Genomic DNA, 21,757 nt, shown 5'->3' on the forward strand with positions numbered 1-21,757 from the left:
CAGTCCCGGTGATTATACATTTTTACCTCGTTAATGGTGATGTGTGGTATTTAGGACTGACTTAGGCCTCATTGAAAAGACTCCAAACCATTCCGAATGCTGTAGCACGCTTGCTGGACTACATCCCAAGGCGTTCCTTTGTTTTATCCCCTCTTCAAGACCTTCACTGGCTTGCTGTAAAGAAAGACATAACATTTAAAACTTTGTTTAACCCTTTACAGCTGTGGCCTACACAGGTCCTCTCTACTTGAGACATTTCAACAGTAATGCCTGTCTAGGGGTGTGCATTCTTGCAGTCTCAGACTGGCACTGGTACCCTGGTTTAATTACGTTGGATGGGGAGCAGCTATTTGAGATGCCTGGCACCACAATTATGGCGCACTCTTCCTCTCTGCCTAGGTCTTTGTGCCTCGAAAGATAGTTTCCAGAAACAATTTAAGGTTTGGATGTTTTAACCTGCTCTCTGTGCGTGATTGCTCTGGAGTAATCTTTTTTTCTTTTAGCGCTAGGAAACCCAGTTTGAGCAGCATTGCCTCTACAAATAGCTTATGTAGAAAGTGGAGCCATCGTAAATCAGAGGGCAAAGATACATGCACTCCCATGTATTTCTAGAAGATAAAGAAAAAAGTAGTCTCTTGTGTGCAAGCAGTGGAAGGACATAAGTCGCCCAGTCAAAACACAGTACAGACAGAGTGCGCCAGAGGCTGGACAAAGAGAAACTAGGGGGAAAGCCATTCAGTAAGAAGTGGGGAAATGTGATAGATAAGAAAAACAGCCAATCAAGAGCAAAGGGCTAAACCAAAGCCCCGGGTATGCGCTGATCAATCTGTATTCTCTTCGATCGCTTTTGTGTTTCGCAATAGCGAGGTGAGGACCCTCTAGAATTTGTTGAGTCACAAATGATAAAAATGTTGATTTCCAGAAACTGGCTTCGTTCCACCATTGCTATCTATCACCTGTTCTCTAGCTTCCCCTTCCTTTGTTAAATCTTAGAAAACGAAATGACAACATCACTTCATGAATAAGTAAAAGTAAACCACTTTATTCATGACCAGTCTTCTAGTAGCTAAAGGATGAAGGAAGTGCTCTTCGCATCTGCACTCTGACATCACCAGCAGCCATGCTTGAGGACAAAACCAGACAAAATGCACTTTAGGAATCGTATCAAAACTGGACACTTCAGGCTCATCTGCAATCAAATTCGAATCACACACTGAGCTCCATTTGAAGAATATTAGATTGAGAACTTTTCGATGCTTGCCCTCGAAATTTCCTCCTTTGCTTCCATTAAATTTACTTCTCACCGTCCCCTTGTTCTGTGAAATAACCTAAGGTTTTACAACTCGAAATGTAAAACTCCTTATTAAATAATGTATCCTTTATATTACAGTAGTTCCAAGAGCAGCGGAGAGGTTTGAGTTTTCGCGAGATCATGTACAAATAGCTCAAGAGGTTGTGTACATTGCAAGAACGTGGGCAGTGTGTGTTATTTCAGTGGAGGAGTTGTAGCAATGGGAGTCGGGTATGTTAGGTTAGTGAGTGTTCTAGGAGCCAAGATGAAAATACACCTTAAAGAAGATCGTGGTTGGGATCAATAAAATAGGGCCTTTTTGTCTGCATTATTTGATCGTGACTTTGTACAGTATGTTACAAAACTCAAATTAGATATCTATATGTGCTCTTCAGTGTCGTCTGCGTGGTAAGTTATCACAGGACATGTGTGGGTGGTGCCGAGCCGGAATTCTTCCTTGTTAGACGCCAACCACAGATGTCAGTAGCAAATATCTGGTTTGAGTGGATGTGCATCATTTGCTGTTTCAAATAAAACACAAGTAAACCCATGCTCATGTATTTTGCCTGACCTTTACAGGTGAAGGGATCTATCCGTTGAAAACGCTTCAATGGGTGGTAGCACTCCTAGTGCTTCTTGCCAGTTTTTCAATCTCCCAGTTTTTAATAATCTAGTCTGGTCGACCTGATGTTACTAATAATTGAAAATGGTAATGCTGGTATAAAGACTCTGTCCCACGATCCTTTCCCTCCCTGTTGCATACATAGTTTCAGCACCGTCATTTCTCAGAGAATAAACATTCCAATATATTGCTGGTAATAAATAGGTCCGCGACTTTATGGCGAAGCAGTAATTGTTCACGTCTCATAATTCGCTACATTTTCAGACTTGTGTTTTTAATTTCTGTTAAAGGCTAGCTAGTACTTGTGAACCAATGAATACCACCAATTCAATAGCTGCACAATGCCATATTAGCCCATTAAACTAGACACGAATTGGCAGCCACTAAATTCTGTGAGGCTGTAGGTTTACATTCATAACGTTACTGCATATAGGCAAGAAATAGCTCTGAAGACTGATGCAGTTCCAAGAAAATGCCATACGCTATGTATTTTATCATCATAATCTGTTCATTAGTTTGACTCTGTTTTAATTTAATTTCACTACTAAGAGGTTTCGAGATGCCTATGATGACTTAAAATTTTAATTAGGGCCGTGCTAGTTCAATTAAGTTACCTTGGAATGAACGACGTTTTCTCATTTTCTCATCAATGTTGTTGGTTCCTGCCACTATTGGCATGTTTGCTTTATATATACATATATATATATATATATATATATATGTATATATATATATATATATATATTTTTATATATAAGTGTTATAACAACATACATCACGTCATATGTCATAAAAACAAAATTTGTTCATGTTGCATATCGAAGAATTTGCAATAGAGAGCATTTTGAATATAATTTACACCTGTTAGCCAGTACTCTGTTAAAACATCTTCTCCTTTCAGATTCCCAGTCTTTTTAAATGCCATCAGAGCTGGACATCATATATGCCGTGAATGGGACCCAGATATCGTTGGGCCTCAATGGTTTCGGGAGTTCTGCATACAATTTTAATTTAGTTTGGCAATGTGTCAGGTTATGCATACTGGTCTTCAAGTTTTGCAATTGCCCTTCCATAATTGTACAGTATTACTAAGTTCGGTTCTCTTTGGACCCATATCCCTAAAAATTTCACTGGGTGTCTGTCCCATTCTAATGGAAAATCTAACTGATATGGATGCGTGGATAGGATCGGCTGAAGGATCGCGGATTTCATCCAATTAATACTTAGGCTAGAGTTGTGTTCATATCTGATATACTCATGACCTGCAACAGGTGCTTGCGTGGTTCCCGAACATAAAGCACCCTGTCGTCAGCAATTAACGAGATAGCTAAGGAGCCCTGTCAAAAGCGCAAGGCCATGGCCTCATGCCTCTGGCGAATCAAACATGCCAATGGTTCTAACTCTAAGGTGAATAATATGGGCGATAATGGACACCCTTGATGTGTGCCTCTTTATATGTGTAGCGGTTCAGAGTTACACCCATTTACCCACACTCTAGATTTCGGGGCAATATACAGCAGCCGGATCCATCGAAGGGATGCCTGTGTCATCCCCATTCAGTGTAGGCTTGTAAACATGTACTTCCATTCAATCAAATCAAACGCCTTTGCAGCATCTTATAGCACTGACACAGCCTGTAGGTTGGGATCTAAGTGGTGTAGTAGTACAAAAAGCATGTGTAAGTTGTGTGTCGTCGATCTAGTGGGAACAAATCCTGATTGAGCTGGAAGGATCAGGTGGGGAAGTAGTGGTTTAATCTTTGTTGCCAATATTTTAGCAAGGATTTTGGTCTCTTTGTTACCAAGTGACAGAGGGTGATATGATTTGCATCTGCCTGGTGGCTTGTCTGGCTTTAGTAGGATTACTATGATGGCTTCACATAGTGACGTTGGCAAGGACTGTTTCATATGCTTCCAAATACATACAGAGAGCAACTGTGGGGCTAGCATGTCCACTAACTCTTTACTTAATTTGCTTGGCAAGCCATCCATCCCTTGAGATTTGCCATTTGGAAGTGCTCAGATTGCATCTTTCACCTCCTCTACTGTCAGAGGTTGTGTTAGATATTCTCTTTGCCCCAGTGAGAGCCAAGCCAGTGCTATATCTTTGAGATATGCAGCAGTGTCTGCTTCTGACGCCGTATCCTGAGTGTCATATAGTTGAGTGTAAAAATCTTTGAAAGCATTGATTATGTTCGGAGTGCCATAGCATGTAATCCTGAGTGGGTGATTTGAAGTCCATGATAGAGGGCCCCTTTTTATGTAGCTCTGACTAGAGACTGTAAGAGCTAATTTAACGTGTGTGGTCTGTGTGGCAAAAGTTCACCCCCATTTTGAGTGATTGTTTTATCATTCTTATATTGATCAGACCACGCTCTCGACCTAATGTATGATTGTGACTGCAGTTTTTGACATGTGGTTTTTCCACTACACTAATTTTTATAATCATGCAACCAAGTAATTGTTGCAGCTGTTACAGCCCGGATAGGGAAGGGAGTACTCTGTTGTGAAGACGGGAGCAGCACCCACCAGCCCATGATATAGCCCCTCCCCCAAAACACACTGACACTGTCTCTGCTAATGTGCTGGAGGAGTTGGAGAACCATTACAGTAAAAGGGCTCCTTTTCCTCCTCCCTTACTGTGCCACCGCTCACTTTCTCTTGGAGGGTTCTACTGCCTAGTTCCTGTGTCTCATCTCCCCAGTGTCTCTGTGCCTTTACCCTCCAGTCCCCTCTGTGTCACCGCCCTCCAGTGCCTGCTGTCCCCACCCTTCCCAGCTGCATGCCTCTCCATGTCCATGTCTTCTACCCTCAGTCCATTAAGCGCTCCCTTGCTCCCAGTCAGTCCTATACATTTACTCTTGAGTTGTGTGGTTTTGTTCTTCTTTCCTAATACCTACTCTACACATAGCCTCTACTAATAGTACCTCTACTCCCAGTCTCCCTGTGCTTCTACTTTCTAGTCCTTCTTTCTCTGTCACCCAAGCTTTAAATACCTAGCCACATCTGTATCTCTGTTCTTCTGGCCATTACTCCCCAGCCAACAATGCTGCCACTCCTTTACTTCTCATCTGGTCAAAAGGTGCCACCACACTCTGAACAGTGCACGTCATACCACTCTGTGCCGCCCTGAGTTTATAAGTGCATTATAGAGCAGCTGCCCATGATTTGCAGTCTACCTGTACCTTCATTTCAACTACCTAGAGGGGTTTACCACTAAACAGTGTCTGGAAACTGAACTAAATGTCAGTGTGCCCCATCCTTTCCGCTGTGCAAAACGGCAGTTCTTGGAATTTGTATCTACATATAAACATAGATGACACCTTCTATGCTATGATGTTTTCAGCCTTTTAGGGTCTACTTTTTACAAAGTAAAGAGGGTATGCCAGTCTCTTGGGGGATCCCTAAAGCATACTAGAACGCTTGCGCTAGTTAGACGTAGGATGATTTCCAGCAGTCCGTGTTTCAGAATACAGTAAAGGGCTCCTTTGTATTTTCTTTATTTTGGATCACTGGAGTATTTTTTATTTATTTTTCTTCCCACTATACTAATGAATATGATGATGTGTATCAAGATTATCCTTTATTTCACAATTATTAAAAGAATTGTGTACCTTGAATTATTACTGAAGGGTTTACATTTTACAGTGCTTAGATGCAACTGGCCTTATTGCCCTTAACATTATTGCTAATACCAGTGAAAGAGCATCAGTCAGATTTGTAGAGCGCTGCTTGTCACCCATGAACATGCACAAATAGCATATAGTAATTTCTTCATCTTTACGTGTTTTTCTTTAAATAGGATATTAGTTCTTTTAGCGGTGTCCCAGAAGAGCATATCAAGACCAGAAAAGTTCACATCTTTGTTCCAACTCGGAATGCCATGCAGTCTGGTGTGAATAACACCAAAAAATGGAAAATGGAGTTTGACACACGAGAACGCTGGGAGAATCCATTGATGGGCTGGGCATCAACGTAAGTTGCTTTTCATTTTTTAAATAAATATAATTGTTACATCTATGTATGTAAATATTAACTAACCATTCATTGTTTTACGTAAGGCTCTTTGCATTGCTGTACTTGAAAAATGTCTGTGTGAATATTCTTATCTGATCAGAGACTTCTAGATGCAGATTCCTTACTTTAGAATATTCTCCATGTGTCAGACTGGATCTAGTAAAATCTTGAGAAACTGTCTCTGCGTCCTGGTAGATGGCGTTGCTCGGTATTGTCTGCACCCAAAGTGGCGTGCATGGTGCCTATTTAGGCGTCCCATCAGCGCACTGACATAACAGTTTTTATTCCGCGCCATCAATGCAGATAAGGAGAGACCTACCTCTGTTCACTTTTTGGATGACTTTTTCATCATTTTGCCAAATTCTTTTTCGACATTGTCGTTCTGTGTGCTAGGGGTGTTTCCCAAAAACCTGTGGGGTTTTAAGCCTGTGGTTCCTGTCAGACAGATGCCTGTGACAGAACCCTTTCTGGTTTGAGTCTGGTACCTGGTGCCTGGAGCCAGGCCATGACTCCAAGGCTTGTGAAGATTGTTGTGCCATGAATTTCAAGGCCTTTCAGACACCAGTTAATTCCACAACACTCCAGGTCCTGGTCACTTGAAAGGTCTTGGGCTCGTTCACGCAGCTGTTCCTGTCGCTTTTCATTGCGCTCAGGTAGGTCACACAAGAAATCAAAAAGAAAATCTAAGAAGTTGTTGCCTGCTTCGACTTCCACATGCAGGTCCAAGCCACTGGACAAGGAGAGGGAGTGATGTTACCACTTTAGACTCTGCTTCCAGTCATCAGCCACAGAGCCTTTGTCTGAGTCCTTTCTGCGCCTCCCCAAATTTGCCCATGCGACCCTCGCCTACTTAAGGGAGTTTTATAAAGCCATTCATCTCCTTTTCGGGTGGGCCAACCCCTCTAGAGGAGTGCCTTTGAGCCCTGGAACTAATGCTAGACTGCGACCATCCATGGAGCCTGTTTTAGTGACGTCGTTCCTGGCACCACCAACAACCCCATTATCATACCCATTTTGATACGGAGCCGGATCTGCATCCCCCAACATCATCTCGGCCAGAACTTCGGATTTGGAGTTAGGGCCTCCTTTTTTTTTTTTTCTTCTCAACAGGCCCCTTGAGAGGTAAGATTGGGGAGGATCTGAGGTTTCATATGGCTACCATAAACACTTGGAAGAGCCTGAACACAACTGGTAGGTGAAACCTACGGGTACCCGTGGGCAGGACAGCTCCCCAGAAACTGCATTAGTCTCTCCTCTTAAAATGGCTATGGAGGAAGAAGGTTCCTTTGCAGTAGTGCTGGGAAGGGCGTCCAAGGTCCTGGACCTTAGACTGCCCTCAGTGGCATTCAAGTGGCAGTCAAGACAAATGTCTTGACAGAGCTACTTCAGCTGGGAGTTACTCCCACAGAGCCTCTCCTCCCTTCTAATGATTACCTCACAGATATCCTGCTCGGGGCATGGGGCAAGCTCTGCTCAGGGGCTCCGCTGCACAGGACCATTGCCTCCCGTATTCCCGTTTGCCCATGCCACCATCCTCAGACCAGCTGACGAAGGAGCACGTCTTCTCCCTGCTCTGTCAGGAATTGCAGGCTCTTTTGGTCGAAGGAGTCATCGAGAGGGTGCTTGCATCAGAAGTAGGTGGTGGTTGTTATTCCTTCTACTTTCTCGTGCCCAAGAAGGACTGAGCCCTTCACCCTATTTTAGGCCTGCACCCTCAACTTGTTCCTGAAGAAGGAGAAATTCAAAATGCTCCCACTGGCTCAGATCCTGTCTGCCCTGGTCTTTGGAGACAGAGTAGTAATGCCAGACTTGCAAGATGCCTACTTTCATATACCAGTCCTGCCTGCACACAGGCGCTACCTGCAGTTCACAGTGGGCCACAAGCACTTTCAGTTCTCTGAGCTCCACTTTGGCCTCACTAGCGTCCGTGTCCCCCGGGTGTTCATGAAGGTGATGACGGTGGTTGCAGCCCAACTGTGGAGGTCGGGTTCCAGTCTTTGCCTACCTCAATGACTGGCTGTTGAAGGCAGGCTCCCCCCAGGCAATTGCCTCCCACCTCTGGACTGTGACAGACCTGGATTCGCTGGGGTTATCCATCAGCATGCCAAAGTCACACCTGACTCTGTCTCAGAGGCTCCCTTTCATTGGAGCTGTTCTGAACAGTGCAGTTTCAGGTCTATCTGGAGTAGGAGAGTCCCAGATACTTAGATTATGATTATGATGTTTCAGGGTCTCTCCTTTATTTCAGTAAGGCTGACTGTGAGGCTATTGGGCCTTATGGCCTTCTGCATTAGCTGATAATAGATGCCTTTGTCCGGTCAACCCTCCAGGACTTTGTGGTCTACAACTGTTTGCAGCCCTACCTCTGGGAAGGTATTGCTTGGGTATCTATTCTAAGGAATCTGTGGGTAGAATTCGCTATCAGCTGAATAAGTTACTTAACTTCAGTAATGCCTCTTCTGGTAGAGACTCTATCAAGCCGCAGATTCCTTACCAACTCTCCCATCCTCATTGGTCTGCAGACTGATTTGCCTTCATAGAATGACCCTTGTATATCCTTAGTGTCTCACACTGGTTCATTAGCATTCTTTTGAGCCTGCATGCTTCTTGCATGGAAATGTCACAAAAAGAAATTGATGTCAGTGCAGTGAGCTGAGGCCATTCTAGGCTCCACACACATCACTTTCGGTGCTGCTGACGCAAAGCCGAAGAACAGCACTTACCACTATGCAGAAGTACTGGCCAATATTTTATGGATCTAGCCCGATGCCTGGGGAATATTCTAAGGTAAGAAATTCTAAAGTTCGATGGCATCTATCGCTGTAGATACACATGGTATGCATGAGCTCGCCATCTGGTGTTGGGTCGGAGTGTTACAAGTTGTTTTTCTTCGAAGAAGTGTTTTCGAGTCACGGGACCGAGTGACTCCTCCTTCTGTGCTCATTGCGCATGGGCGTCGACTCCATCTTCGATTGTTTTCTTTCCGCCATCGGGTTCGGACGTGTTCCTGTCGCTCCAAGTTTCGGAACGGAAAGATAGCTGAAACCAGAAGATTTTCGACGGTATCGTTGCGATCCGGTTCGAGATAGACACATACGACGACGCGTTGAACATCGAAGCGCTTCGGTGCCCTTCGGGGTAGATTTCGGCACCCCGTCGGGGCCTAGTCGGCCCGACCGCGTGGAGAACAACGCCGATGGAACGGACCCCGTTTCGATTCTGCCCCGAATGCCACAACAAATATCCTTATACGGACCTACACTCGGTCTGTAACCTGTGCCTGTCACCCGAGCACAGCGAAGAATCCTGTGAGGCCTGTCGGGCGTTCCGGTCCCGAAAAACTCTGCGCGACCGTCGAGCGAGAAGACTGCAGATGGCGTCCACGCCAAAGGAGCGTCGACAATTCGAGACAGAAGAGGAACAGGAGGAATCCTTTTCCATCCAGGATTCAGACTCCGACGAGCTAGACTCTACAAAAACTGTGAGTAAGACGTCGAGATCAGAACTTAAAAAAGGAAAGAAGGCCCAGGGGACGCCACTGCCAACCGGCCATGGCTCCACCCAAATTCTCGGTGACCAACAATCGGCACCGAAAAAGGCCCATTCAGTGTCGAGATCGTCCGACTTCGGTCGAGACACCGGCACGCAGCCTCCTCGGGACCGAGAGAGTGCTAAACAGAAGCATCGACACAGAGAGTTCGGTGTCGACACGGATCGACGCCGAGACAGTGGCGCCGAAGACCATAGAGGCCAAGAATTTTCGGCACAGAAAAAGAGGAAGGTTACCTCGGAGCCGAAAAAACAATCAACGGGGTTTTCGGAGCCGAAAAAAGCGACATCAGACCCTGTTTCAGGCTCCTATACTGAAGAGCATTCTATGTCTTCACAAATGAAGAAACATAGATTTGAACAAGAACTGCAATCCACTGACGTGGATCACACGCAAAAGCGTATCTTTATTCAGCAGGGGACTGGGAAGATCAGTACCCTTCCACCTGTCAAACGAAAGAGAACGCTTCAGTTTACTCCTCAGCAACAAACAGCACAAAAGGTAACACCTCCTCCCTCGCCTCCACCTGTAACTCCGGCTTCACCAACTTACACCCCGTCACATTCGCCAGCTCACACCGCCATGAGCCACGATGACCAAGATCAGGATGCGTGGGACTTGTACGACGCACCAGTGTCTGATAACAGCCCAGACACATACCCAACTAGGCCATCACCACCGGAAGACAGCACAGCCTACTCACAAGTGGTGGCTAGAGCAGCACTATTCCATAATGTGGAACTACACTCGGAACAAGTAGAGGATGATTTTTTATTTAACACCCTCTCTTCAACCCACAGCTCCTACCAATGCCTGCCGATGCTCCCAGGCATGCTACGCCATGCAAAGGACATTTTCAAGGAGCCAGTTAAAAGTAGGGCAGTGACGCCTAGGGTGGACAAAAAGTATAAGGCGCCTCCTACGGACCCTGTATTCATCACCTCTCAGCTGCCACCAGATTCTGTGGTGGTAGGGGCTGCCAGAAAACGGGCAAATTCACACACTTCTGGGGATGCACCTCCCCCAGATAAAGAAAGCAGGAAGTTCGATGCAGCCGGGAAGAGGGTTGCTGTCCAAGCAGCAAACCAGTGGCACATCGCAAATTCACAAGCGCTGCTAGCGCGATACGACAGAGCCCACTGGGATGAGATGCAGCATCTCATTGAACATCTCCCAAAAGATCTGCAAAAAAGAGCAAAACAGGTTGTTGAGGAGGGTCAAAACATTTCCAACAATCAAATACGCTCCTCCATGGATGCAGCAGACACGGCCGCAAGGACCATTAATACGTCGGTTACCATCCGTAGGCACGCATGGCTCAGAACGTCTGGATTCAAGCCAGAAATTCAGCAGGCAGTGCTTAACATGCCAGTAAACGAAAAACTTCTGTTCGGTCCGGAGGTCGACACAGCCATAGAAAAGCTCAAGAAGGACACTGACACTGCCAAGGCCATGGGCGCACTCTACTCCCCGCAGAGCAGAGGATCTTATAACACCTTCCGCAAAACACCTTTTAGAGGAGGGTTTCGGGGTCAGGCCACACAAGCTAGCACCTCACAGTCCGCACCGCCCACCTACCAGGGACAGTACAGGGGAGGTTTTCGGGGCCAGTATAGAGGGGGGCAATTCCCTAGGAATAGAGGAAGATTTCAAAGCCCCAAAACCACTACCAACAAGCAGTGACTCACACATCACTCACCCCTCCCACACAACACCAGTGGGGGGGAGGATACGTCAATATTACGAAGCATGGGACAAAATAACTACAGACACATGGGTCCTAGCAATTATCCAACATGGTTATTGCATAGAATTCATGCAATTCCCTCCAGACATACCACCAAAATCACAAAATTTATCAAAATACCATTCACAGCTTCTAGAGATAGAAGTTCAAGCACTACTGCAAAAAAATGCAATAGAATTAGTACCAAGCACACAAATAAACACAGGAGTTTATTCACTGTACTTCTTGATACCAAAAAAGGACGAAACACTGAGACCAATTCTAGACCTCAGGGTAGTAAACACATTCATCAAATCAGACCACTTTCACATGGTCACACTACAAGAAGTGTTACCATTGCTCAAAAAACACGACTACATGACAACCCTAGACCTCAAGGACGCATATTTCCATATACCAATACATCAATCACACAGGAAATATCTAAGGTTTGTATTCAAAGGAATACATTACCAATTCAAAGTATTGCCTTTTGGTTTAACAACCGCTCCAAGAGTATTCACAAAATGCCTAGCAGTAGTCACTGCACACATCAGAAGGCAGCAAATACATGTGTTCCCGTATCTAGACGACTGGCTAATCAAAACCAGTTCGCTCACACGATGCTCAAACCACACAAATCAAGTCATACAAACCCTCTACAAACTAGGGTTCACCGTCAACTTTGCAAAATCAAACATTCTGCCAAGCAAAGTACAGCAATATCTAGGAGCCATAATAGACACGACAAAAGGAGTAGCAACGCCAACTCCACAAAGGATCCACAATTTCAACAGGGTCATTCAACACATGTCTCCAAACCAAACAATACAAGCAAGAACAATACTACAGCTCCTAGGCATGATGTCCTCATGCATAGCCATTGTCCCAAACGCAAGACTGCACATGAGGCCCTTACAACAGTGCCTAGCCTCACAGTGGTCTCAAGCACAGGGTCACCTTCTAGATCTGGTGTTGCTAGACCGCCAAACTTACCTCTCGCTTCTATGGTGGAACAGTATAAATTTAAACATAGGGCGGCCTTTCCAAGACCCAGTGCCACAGTACGTAATAACAGATGCTTCCATGACAGGGTGGGGAGCACATCTCAATCAACACAACATAAGAGGACAATGGAACATACATCAAACAAAACTGCATATAAATCATCTAGAATTATTAGCAGTTTTTCAAGCACTAAAAGCTTTCCAACCAATCATAACCCACAAATACATCCTTGTCAAAACAGACAACATGACAACGATGTATTATCTAAACAAACAAGGAGGAACACATTCAACGCAGTTAAGCTTGTTAGCTCAAAAAATATGGAAGTGGGCAATCCACCATCAAATTGGTCTAATAGCACAGTTTATTCCAGGGATCCAGAATCAGCTGGCAGACAATCTCTCTCGAGATCACCAGCAAGTCCACGAATGGGAAATCCACCCACAGATTCTGAACACCTACTTCACACTCTGGGGAACACCACAAATAGACTTATTTGCAACAAAAGAGAACGCAAAATGCCAAAACTTCGCGTCCAGATACCCACACAAGCAATCCCAAGGCAATGCCCTATGGATGAACTGGTCAGGAATATTTGCTTACGCTTTTCCTCCTCTCCCTCTCCTTCCTTACCTAGTAAACAAATTGAGTCAAAACAAACTCAAACTCATTTTAATGCACCAACGTGGGCAAGACAACCCTGGTACACAACACTGCTAGATCTGTCTGTAGTACCACACATCAAACTGCCCAACAAACCAGATCTGTTAACGCAACACAACCAACAGATCAGACACCCGGACCCAGCATCGCTGAATCTAGCAATCTGGCTCCTGAAATCCTAGAATTCGGACACTTACAACTTAGCCAAGAGTGTATGGAAGTCATAAAGCAGGCCAGAAGGCCATCCACTAGACACTGCTACGCAAGTAAGTGGAAAAGATTTGTTTGGTACTGCCATCATAATCAGATACAACCACTAGACGCAACTCCAAAACATATAGTAAATTACTTGCTCCATTTACAAAAAGCAAAGCTAGCCTTCTCTTCTATTAAAATACACCTTGCAGCAATATCTGCATACCTGCAAACTACATATTCAACTTCCTTGTATAGGATACCAGTTATCAAAGCATTCATAGAAGGGCTTAAAAGAATTATACCACCAAGAACACCACCTGTTCCTTCATGGAACCTAAACGTGGTTCTAACAAGACTCATGGGCCCACCTTTCGAACCCATGCACTCTTGCGGAATACAATTCCTAACCTGGAAAGTTGCCTTTCTCATCGCCATTACATCTCTAAGAAGAGTAAGTGAAATTCAAGCGTTCACAACACAAGAGCCTTTTATACAAATACATAAAAATAAGGTCGTCCTACGACCTAATCCAAAATTTTACCCAAAGTTATTTCACCATTCCATCTAAATCAAACGGTAGAACTACCAGTTTTTTTCCCACAGCCAGATTCTGTGGCTGAAAGAGCACTACATACATTAGATGTCAAAAGAGCATTAATGTACTACATTGACAGAACAAAAAACATCAGAAAAACTAAACAGCTATTTATTGCATTCCAAAAACCTCATGCAGGTAACCCAATATCAAAACAAGGTATAGCCAGATGGATAGTTAAATGCATCCAAATCTGCTACCTTAAAGCAAAAAGACAACTGCCCATTACTCCCAGGGCACATTCAACAAGGAAAAAAGGTGCTTCAATGGCCTTTTTAGGAAACATCCCAATGCAGGAAATATGTAAGGCAGCCACTTGGTCTACGCCTCACACATTCACCAAACACTACTGTATAGATGTGCTATCCGCACAACAAGCTACAGTAGGTCAAGCTGTATTAAGAACTCTATTTCAGACAACTTCTACTCCTACAGGCTAAACCACCGCTTATGGGGAACTAACTGCTTACTAGTCTATGCATACCATGTGTATCTACAGCGACAGATGCCATCGAACTGAAAATGTCACTTACCCAGTGTACATCTGTTCGTGGCATCAGTCGCTGAGATTCACATGGACCCACCCACCCACCTCCCCGGAAGCCTGTAGCAGTTCAGAAGTTACCTTCAATTTTGTACATTTGTATATATATTATTTAATCCTTTAATAGGTACATACTTACATTTTTCATTGCGCGGGCACTATTACTATAGTACAACTCCTACCTCACCCTCTGCGGGGAAAACAATCGAAGATGGAGTCGACGCCCATGCGCAATGAGCACAGAAGGAGGAGTCACTCGGTCCCGTGACTCGAAAACACTTCTTCGAAGAAAAACAACTTGTAACACTCCGACCCAACACCAGATGGCGAGCTCATGCATACCATGTGAATCTCAGCGACTGATGCCACGAACAGATGTACACTGGGTAAGTGACATTTTCATTCTCTATCAGATAAGATGTTACTGAAGGTAAGTAACTTGATCGTTAACATTGGTGATACCTTGGCCCAGTGTCATGCTGGAAATGTAATCAATATATATGAAACATACAGTAGGGTACACATCCTGACCAGGCAATGTCAGATTGCTGCAATTTATCATTTTGCTATGTGTGCTGTGTAAGTATGTGTTGACATGATCCAAGTATATATACAGTTTATAAAATGGTCAATTTAAAGATATTGCTTCCTTTAGCAGCTGCAAGAAATGTTGATTGACTTATGATAACAACTAGTTTCTCCAAATCAAAACTGAATTGAATTTCATTTAATAGAAACAATACCTATTTTTCCAAAAATAATATTGGAATGAAACAGTTCTGTTTTAGGCATGAAGACAAGTGTCATGCTTACCACTTGCTCAATTTTCGACGGTAGCAAGTATCTAAAGGAAAATCATATTTTTTATGGTCAACCAGTAGAGTGAAAAATGTCACATATATTCATGCGACTTTCCTCCATTTTATGATTTTTGTTGCAAACTGAGGCTGCCTGGCTGTGGACTTACAAGCGTAGATCCAGGTGATCCGGATCCATATTCCAAGTGACTAACTTCAGTAAATGTGGAAAAACGTACGGTTTCCTTACAGAAGCATTTCAGTTGATTTACCTCTGCAGTAATGTACCCATAAGCGGCTTATTTGCTAACTTTAGTTTCTGAAGGGCAGAAGAGCAGCCTATTCAAGGCTGGTTATAGCCCATATTTGATGAATCCCTTGATGGTCAATCAGCAGCTGCTTTGTGGTGATCATGTGACTGTATTACGTTTAGGAAGAAGTCCTGGTTTATGTTGATGTATGTTGTGGGTGTTTCTTGTTACAGTTCTTAGACAACCCTATTTCAACTAGATTTTACAGGGGGTTTGAAGTTGAGTCAATTTTGAATTTGATGAGTCATCGGGCTATGAGAGGTGTTGGTTGAGAAAAACAAATCTATATGAGGGTTAAAATAGAATATCAGGTAGAGCTTTTGCTTCTCTAAGTGTGTAGGCATTTCACTGAGTTGTGTGAATGTTAGTTTTGTTTATAACTAAAGGATATTTAGAACATAAGCATTGGAGAGGGCGTCACTGAAGTATTTGTGTTCGGGTGAATTTTTTTTATAGATCCTTAGAATAAAAGAATACTGGTCCAGTAGGAGTAAATCAGAATGGTCTATTCTGTCATGTAGAGAACCACAGTAGATAAGTACAACTCTTCTGTTCAGTGCCTGTCTTAATTTGACAAAGATTCATCTGGGTGACTGGAAGGAGGATGGAAGGGATCGGTGTGAATATTGCTGTTAAGTATCTGGATACATGAAGGCCCCTTGCAGAAGTACATCTCACCTCAAGAAGAAGTGGTAAAGAACCCTAAATCCACATTTGTGTTACATGTAGACAAACTGTACATGATGGAGACTTCCAGCTGCAGATTCCTTATTTTAGAATTATCCCCCAGGTGTCAGACTGGATCCGGAAATATTTTGTGAACAGTGCCCCTGTGGGCAGGTAGATGGTGTAGTTTGGCTGCGCATGGCGTTGTCCAGCTATGCTTAGCATCGTCTACATCGTCCATGCTGGAAGTGGCAATCTCGATGCCGACAATAGGCTCCACCCCAACACAATGATGTCAATTATTTTCATTCCACGCCAGTCAGTGCAGATCTGAAGAACAGCTACCCACAGTCACATTTTGACTGACCTTTTCAAAGAATTTTGATACCGTCTCCGGGTGTAGCAAGGATGGCCACAAGGAAGGCTAGTTTTAATCCCTGTGGCACCTGTCCCCCAGACTGGGAATCAAGAGACTGGATACCTTGAGGAAGATGATGTTCTCTTTGCCAGCCTGGCATGCCAGTCTGTGAAAACCACATACCCTTTGCAAAGTTACTCAGTGCTGCCTGTGGTCTCAGGATGGCCGAGCCATACTCTCTCAAGCTGTTGCTTAGGGAAGCTGTTCTGGACACAGTGCAGTTTGGAGCTTATCCTCCCGAGCTCGCTGGGTGGCACCTGTATAGGCACCTCGCATGTCACTTCCAGTGCAGACGATGCAGCCAATGTAACCGGGAGCCTAACGTCGCCACCTACCATCATGCGGAGGTACTGTTCACAAAAAATTTCCATTTCCAGTCTGACTCCTGAGGATAATTCTAAGATAAGGAATCTGCAGCTAGGTAGCCTCTACCATATAAGCAGTTACTGAAGGTAAGCAACTTATTCTTTAGTGCTCATTCCTTTGATGTGAAGTGCTAGTGCACTCTTCCTTAAGCAAATGTCAGGTCTGCATATTGTAAATGTTTTGTAACCTGTTGAAAGGTCTTGTTTTATCAACATATAAATGGTGTGATTTATTCAAGTCTCTATTGCTCACCTGTGACTGTTCGGAAGCAATTAATTTTTGTGTGTTATATAAACAGACTCTACAACCACTTAAATCCTCAGTCTTTTTTATTGAATTTAGAAACACCTCGTCTGTTTCTTTTATTTCTGATTTCATCCTTTGACTAAATCTCTTTTGATCATTCCCCTCTTATAGAATTTATTCCACCTACTGTGGGGTAAGTGCTACATTCCCTGTATTTTACATGTTGCAGTGTTATACAGTTTCCATTAAAAGGTAGGTCTGCGTATTAGGACAGCATAACTTCATGATGTGATGGCTAAGTCCTTCTACACCATCAGGAGCTGTCAGTCCTATACCTAACTAGTTCACAGTGCCTCACCTGAACCCCAAGCCCCTAACAGAAGATTTCGAACTGCAAACTTGACTCTGACTCCCAAGGAGGTCGTGGAAATGGATCTCACCCTTTAATTTGTTTTCTCATGCATGCCTAGGGTAATCACAAGTAACATGTTAATAAAGATTTTCAAACATTTATTGAATCGTATTCTTGCATAGCGAGAATGAGCTGTGATTATTAGGCAGATGAAACAAAGCAATGTAACCAGCAGTGCCAACATGGTGAAAAGAATAAATAGTCCAACCATGATTAGATCTGTATCTTCCGACCTTTTACTACCTACACTCAGAGCATAGCGGGTTTAGTCTCTGCCCGATCTAGGAGGTTAGCCTGAGACCTCCCATACTTTGAGCTGGTCCAGGGAGCCTGTCTAAAGTGTAGTTGGCAAACCTTTTCTGCAAGATGGGAGATCAGTGTCAGCAGAGCTCCATATTAAATACAGGATTAGTTCCAGCACAGTCACTGCGGGACTGCTCCTCTGACCCCTTTAGAGCAGTGCACCATTTATATAATCAAAACCACTCTGTGTAAGATGTGCAAGTCTTGGTTTCCAGAGCAGTCTCCAGCAGACAAAGCAAGCATCAGGATATCTTGTTCCATGTTACTAGCCTTGAACAGATTATACAGATTGCATGTTGAGAAAGGCTTATAAAAAACAAGCAGCATGTACAGCGGATTCGCAGAATAATATTGTGCAAGCATAAAGTGTGGAAAATGTCATTGCTAAAAGAGATGTCAGCCTACAACATGTGAAATGTAAACCAAAGCTAAGATGGCGAAGTAAACTGGGCCCAAGAAGACCTCACCACAGCAGGAAACAACTGCAGAAAGGATCAAATGTAGAAAGGATTAATCTTTCATTAATACCTTTTCTGTTTTGAGCATTGAAAACACAGTGGTCGATTCCCGTTTTATTAGACCCAAAACTTTGCACACCCTTAAATTGTCTTAAATTAAACTTATCCAAAACAGAAGTGATTTTATTCGGCAACAACCTATCCTTTTGGTCCTTGTCTTGGTGGCCGCCAGAATTAGGGTCACTTCCTGTTCCTACTAAAAAGCTAAAAATCTGGATGCCACTTTGGATGACAAACTTACTTACAAAACTCAGATCAACATGGTCATCTCCTCCTCTTTTTTATGTCTTGAAGACCATAAAGAAAATTACTCAACTTATTCCATTTAACTCGCTAAAGACTGTGGTCACAGCTTTAGTTCTCTCAAAATTGGACTATTGCAATGGACTCTATATAAACTTGCAAAAGTGTTCTGTGAATAAACTACAAATCAATCAGAACACTGCTGCCAGAATCCTAATGAACATCCCCAAATTTCATTCTGCAACTTAGGCCTTAATTTAACTCCTCTGGCTTCCCATCAAAAAACAGTCATCTTTAAAGCACTATGTATTACAATTCAAAGCCCTCAATGTCACAGATTCAGGCTATCTAAAGAAAAACCTTAACTGGTATTCTCCAGCCAGATCACTACGCTCGAGCTCCGGCAGATATCTGGTTGTTCCCCTTCATGAGCGAGTCTCCTGGAGTGGCAGAAGTTTTATCAGATGTACAGCGCAACATTGGAATTGTCACCCTTATTCTGTAAAGTCTGCCTCAATCCTTCCGGGCTTTATAAAGTCCTTAACATCCTGGCTTTACTGCAACTAACTTGGCCTCTATTCTTGGATCACAAGAATTGCCAAGACACCTCTGGGCGTATGAGCGCTTTATAAAACCTTTCATCATCACCCTGGAGTCCCAGATTGAAGCCAAACCAAACTACGCCTATTCAGCACTACTTAGAACTGAACTCTTCAAGGAACCATTTGCTCAAATCCATTGTTAGAATCACATTAAAACAATGTGGTTTGATTGTCTTCCCCCTTTGCATACCACTGGGTTTTAACATCCATTTAACCATATACTATTACTTTACATTGCTATCTTTACATTAGCCTTACAACGTTTTTGCAAGTTAATAAATAGTGCTGTATGAAACACCGAAAAGAAAATATGTTCCCATTGAGTGATTGTTATTAGAAGTGAAGCGTAGTACTTCTTGACGTTGGTCAATTCACTGAAGCCTTTCAAAGACCGAGCATTCAGATACTTATGCATTCTCTTCTTTCTCTTTTCTTCTGTTGGAGATTCTCGAACTGTTTAGAAGAACTTAGAAGGATTTCTTATGTGAGAGAGCATTAATGACTAACTTTGAGTGCTTGAAATAGTCTTCTCCTTCGGATTACTGTTATATTTCTGTCCTTCTCAGAGCCCACCATAAGCCACGTTTCAAATGTGGCCTCTTGTATTCTTTCATCAAGAATGGTCCCACCAGATGAGGTTGATAAATTAACCTAGTTTTGTATTGGGTGCTTATAATTCCCCAAAATAGTGGTTTGGTTGGATGTGGGTCAGTACTTTTCATTGTTTGTATGACAACGATAAGGCAAATTGGCTAAAACAGCATTCTGCCTTCAAAGTACATGGCAAAGGAAGTTGAGGTCGTAAGTTTGTTTGTGGTATTTCTGTAGTAGACACCTAGTCAAAAGGCAGCAGAGTGCTGTACAGGGCCAAAGCCCCACATATAGTCAACACGTGATGTGAGAGGTTACTAGTTTGTGAACTGTTAGTGCACTGTGATGTAGTGTTCTTTAAAGAGGTGCCTTGTCTTTTGTGTGTTATTTTTATTTTTTTATTTTTTACATTTGCTAGTCTGGAGTCTGATGATGCTCTGGTTGTGGTGTGCGAGAAAGACCAGAAATAGTCTGCAAGATGCACAAGGGTTCTGGTCATGATGGGGTTGTAAATGTAGCTGGTTTTGAAGGTGGTGTGGCTGGCAAGGGGTACCAATGGAGTTCGTTCAGGATGAGGGTAAGGTGATCATATTTTTTCAGGTCTTGGATGAGCGATGCCGTGGTGCCACTATGGAGTCTAGGAGTCCATAGAGCAAGGACAAAAGTTTGAACAGCACTTCTGAAATCAGTTTCTAGTAGAAACATTTCCACTTTTTTTTAAGAAGGGAGAGCTGGGTCTATTTGCTTTTTGGCAATGTGTTACGCGATGGAAAGGTTGGTGTTCAAGGTGAATCCAAGCGACTTGGCATTCATGAAAGTTGGGGTTTAAAGCTGTCAAGTTTCCGGTTATTGAGCCAGGTTTGTACTTTATCTTGTTTATTGTTCTTGGCAAATAATAATCGTGTCTTAGCTGGGGTAATCCTCAGTTAGGTGCTTGATTTCCAGGTCTGCATCATATGCAGGGAGTGTTTGAGGCATTTGATACCTAAAGCAGAGGAGACATTAAAGAAGAGTTGTGCATCATAGACATATTTGTGAATGTTGATGCTGTTTTCTGTGAGTAGTGCTTCTCCATAACTTACCAGTCTATAAAGGTTTTCTGAGCCTACAAATGCACAGAACCTCTGAATGGGGTCTAATAATCCATTAGCTATGGCCTGCTTTGGCACAGTGGGAAGGGTATGCCCAGACGTGGGTCCCGTGCTCACTGCGCCACTGGATTCAAGCTAGCCTTGCTGATGAATGGTGGTGCCCTGAAACCGGTCCTAGGATGTGTGTTTCCGGTACAGGGAGGACCTGGCTTGGCAATTCGGTTTGGACTGTTCCTATTAGGAACTGGGTCAAGACTGATTTGCATATGGCTGGGTGCAAACTGGGGTGCCGTGGTGAGCAAAAAATGATGGATTAAACCCAGATCTTTGTGACTGGGGGTGAATTTATGCATTGTTCAGCATTCCGTCCATCATCTGTTCTTTTTGGATTTGCTTTGACATAGAGCATTGTGATCCTCAAACACAGTGTAAACAGGGTCATTAAAAGCTAGCAGTTTTTTTTCTTAATAATAACTGAAGAGAAACTGTTGTTTTTAATTTAAAAAAAAATGTTGATTTATATATTGATATGGCCTGGTCAGGACTAGATATCTGATTTGGCCAAAGTAAAACCAAAGCTTCATAAGACTGTCACTTTAATATTACTGTAAATCATGTTTATCCTCCCCTATTTAGCCATGATTGTGACATTATCTCCTTCTCTGCCTTCTTATACCATCTATATGTTTATAGTGCACCATTTTGCACCTTCTCACCATTCCTCGCACTGGTTCACTTCTATTTCAAACTGAATGTCTTTTCACTTTCATGCTTAGTTCCTCCAAAATAGAAAGCATCTTCATTCCAGGTTTAATTGCCTCTGAAGCCCTCTCAGGGCAGCAGGGCTCACTGGTGCAGAGCCTGAGGTGCCTGGGGCGAAGAAGATGCCCACCCTCCTAGGTGAGTGGGCACAGGCAACTCACTGAGGGGCTACTCGGAGGGCGGTGCTGGTATGGGGGTGGTGGCTGTACCTGCAGCGA

General features: G+C 43.5%; 1 protein-coding gene across 1 annotated transcript in view; it reads left to right on the top strand.

Annotated features, from left to right (window-relative positions):
* The window catches only part of NDUFS4 (NADH:ubiquinone oxidoreductase subunit S4), a 260,074-nt gene that overhangs the window by 155,608 nt on the left and 82,709 nt on the right, over positions 1-21,757 (top strand). The window contains exon 3 of the mRNA XM_069221841.1: positions 5,715-5,887. Coding sequence (XP_069077942.1) covers positions 5,715-5,887 — 173 coding nt within the window. The remainder of the gene's footprint in view (positions 1-5,714; positions 5,888-21,757) is intronic.

The sequence above is a fragment of the Pleurodeles waltl genome, chromosome 1_1 (assembly GCF_031143425.1).
Source record: "Pleurodeles waltl isolate 20211129_DDA chromosome 1_1, aPleWal1.hap1.20221129, whole genome shotgun sequence".
NCBI classification, from domain to species: domain Eukaryota; kingdom Metazoa; phylum Chordata; class Amphibia; order Caudata; family Salamandridae; genus Pleurodeles; species Pleurodeles waltl.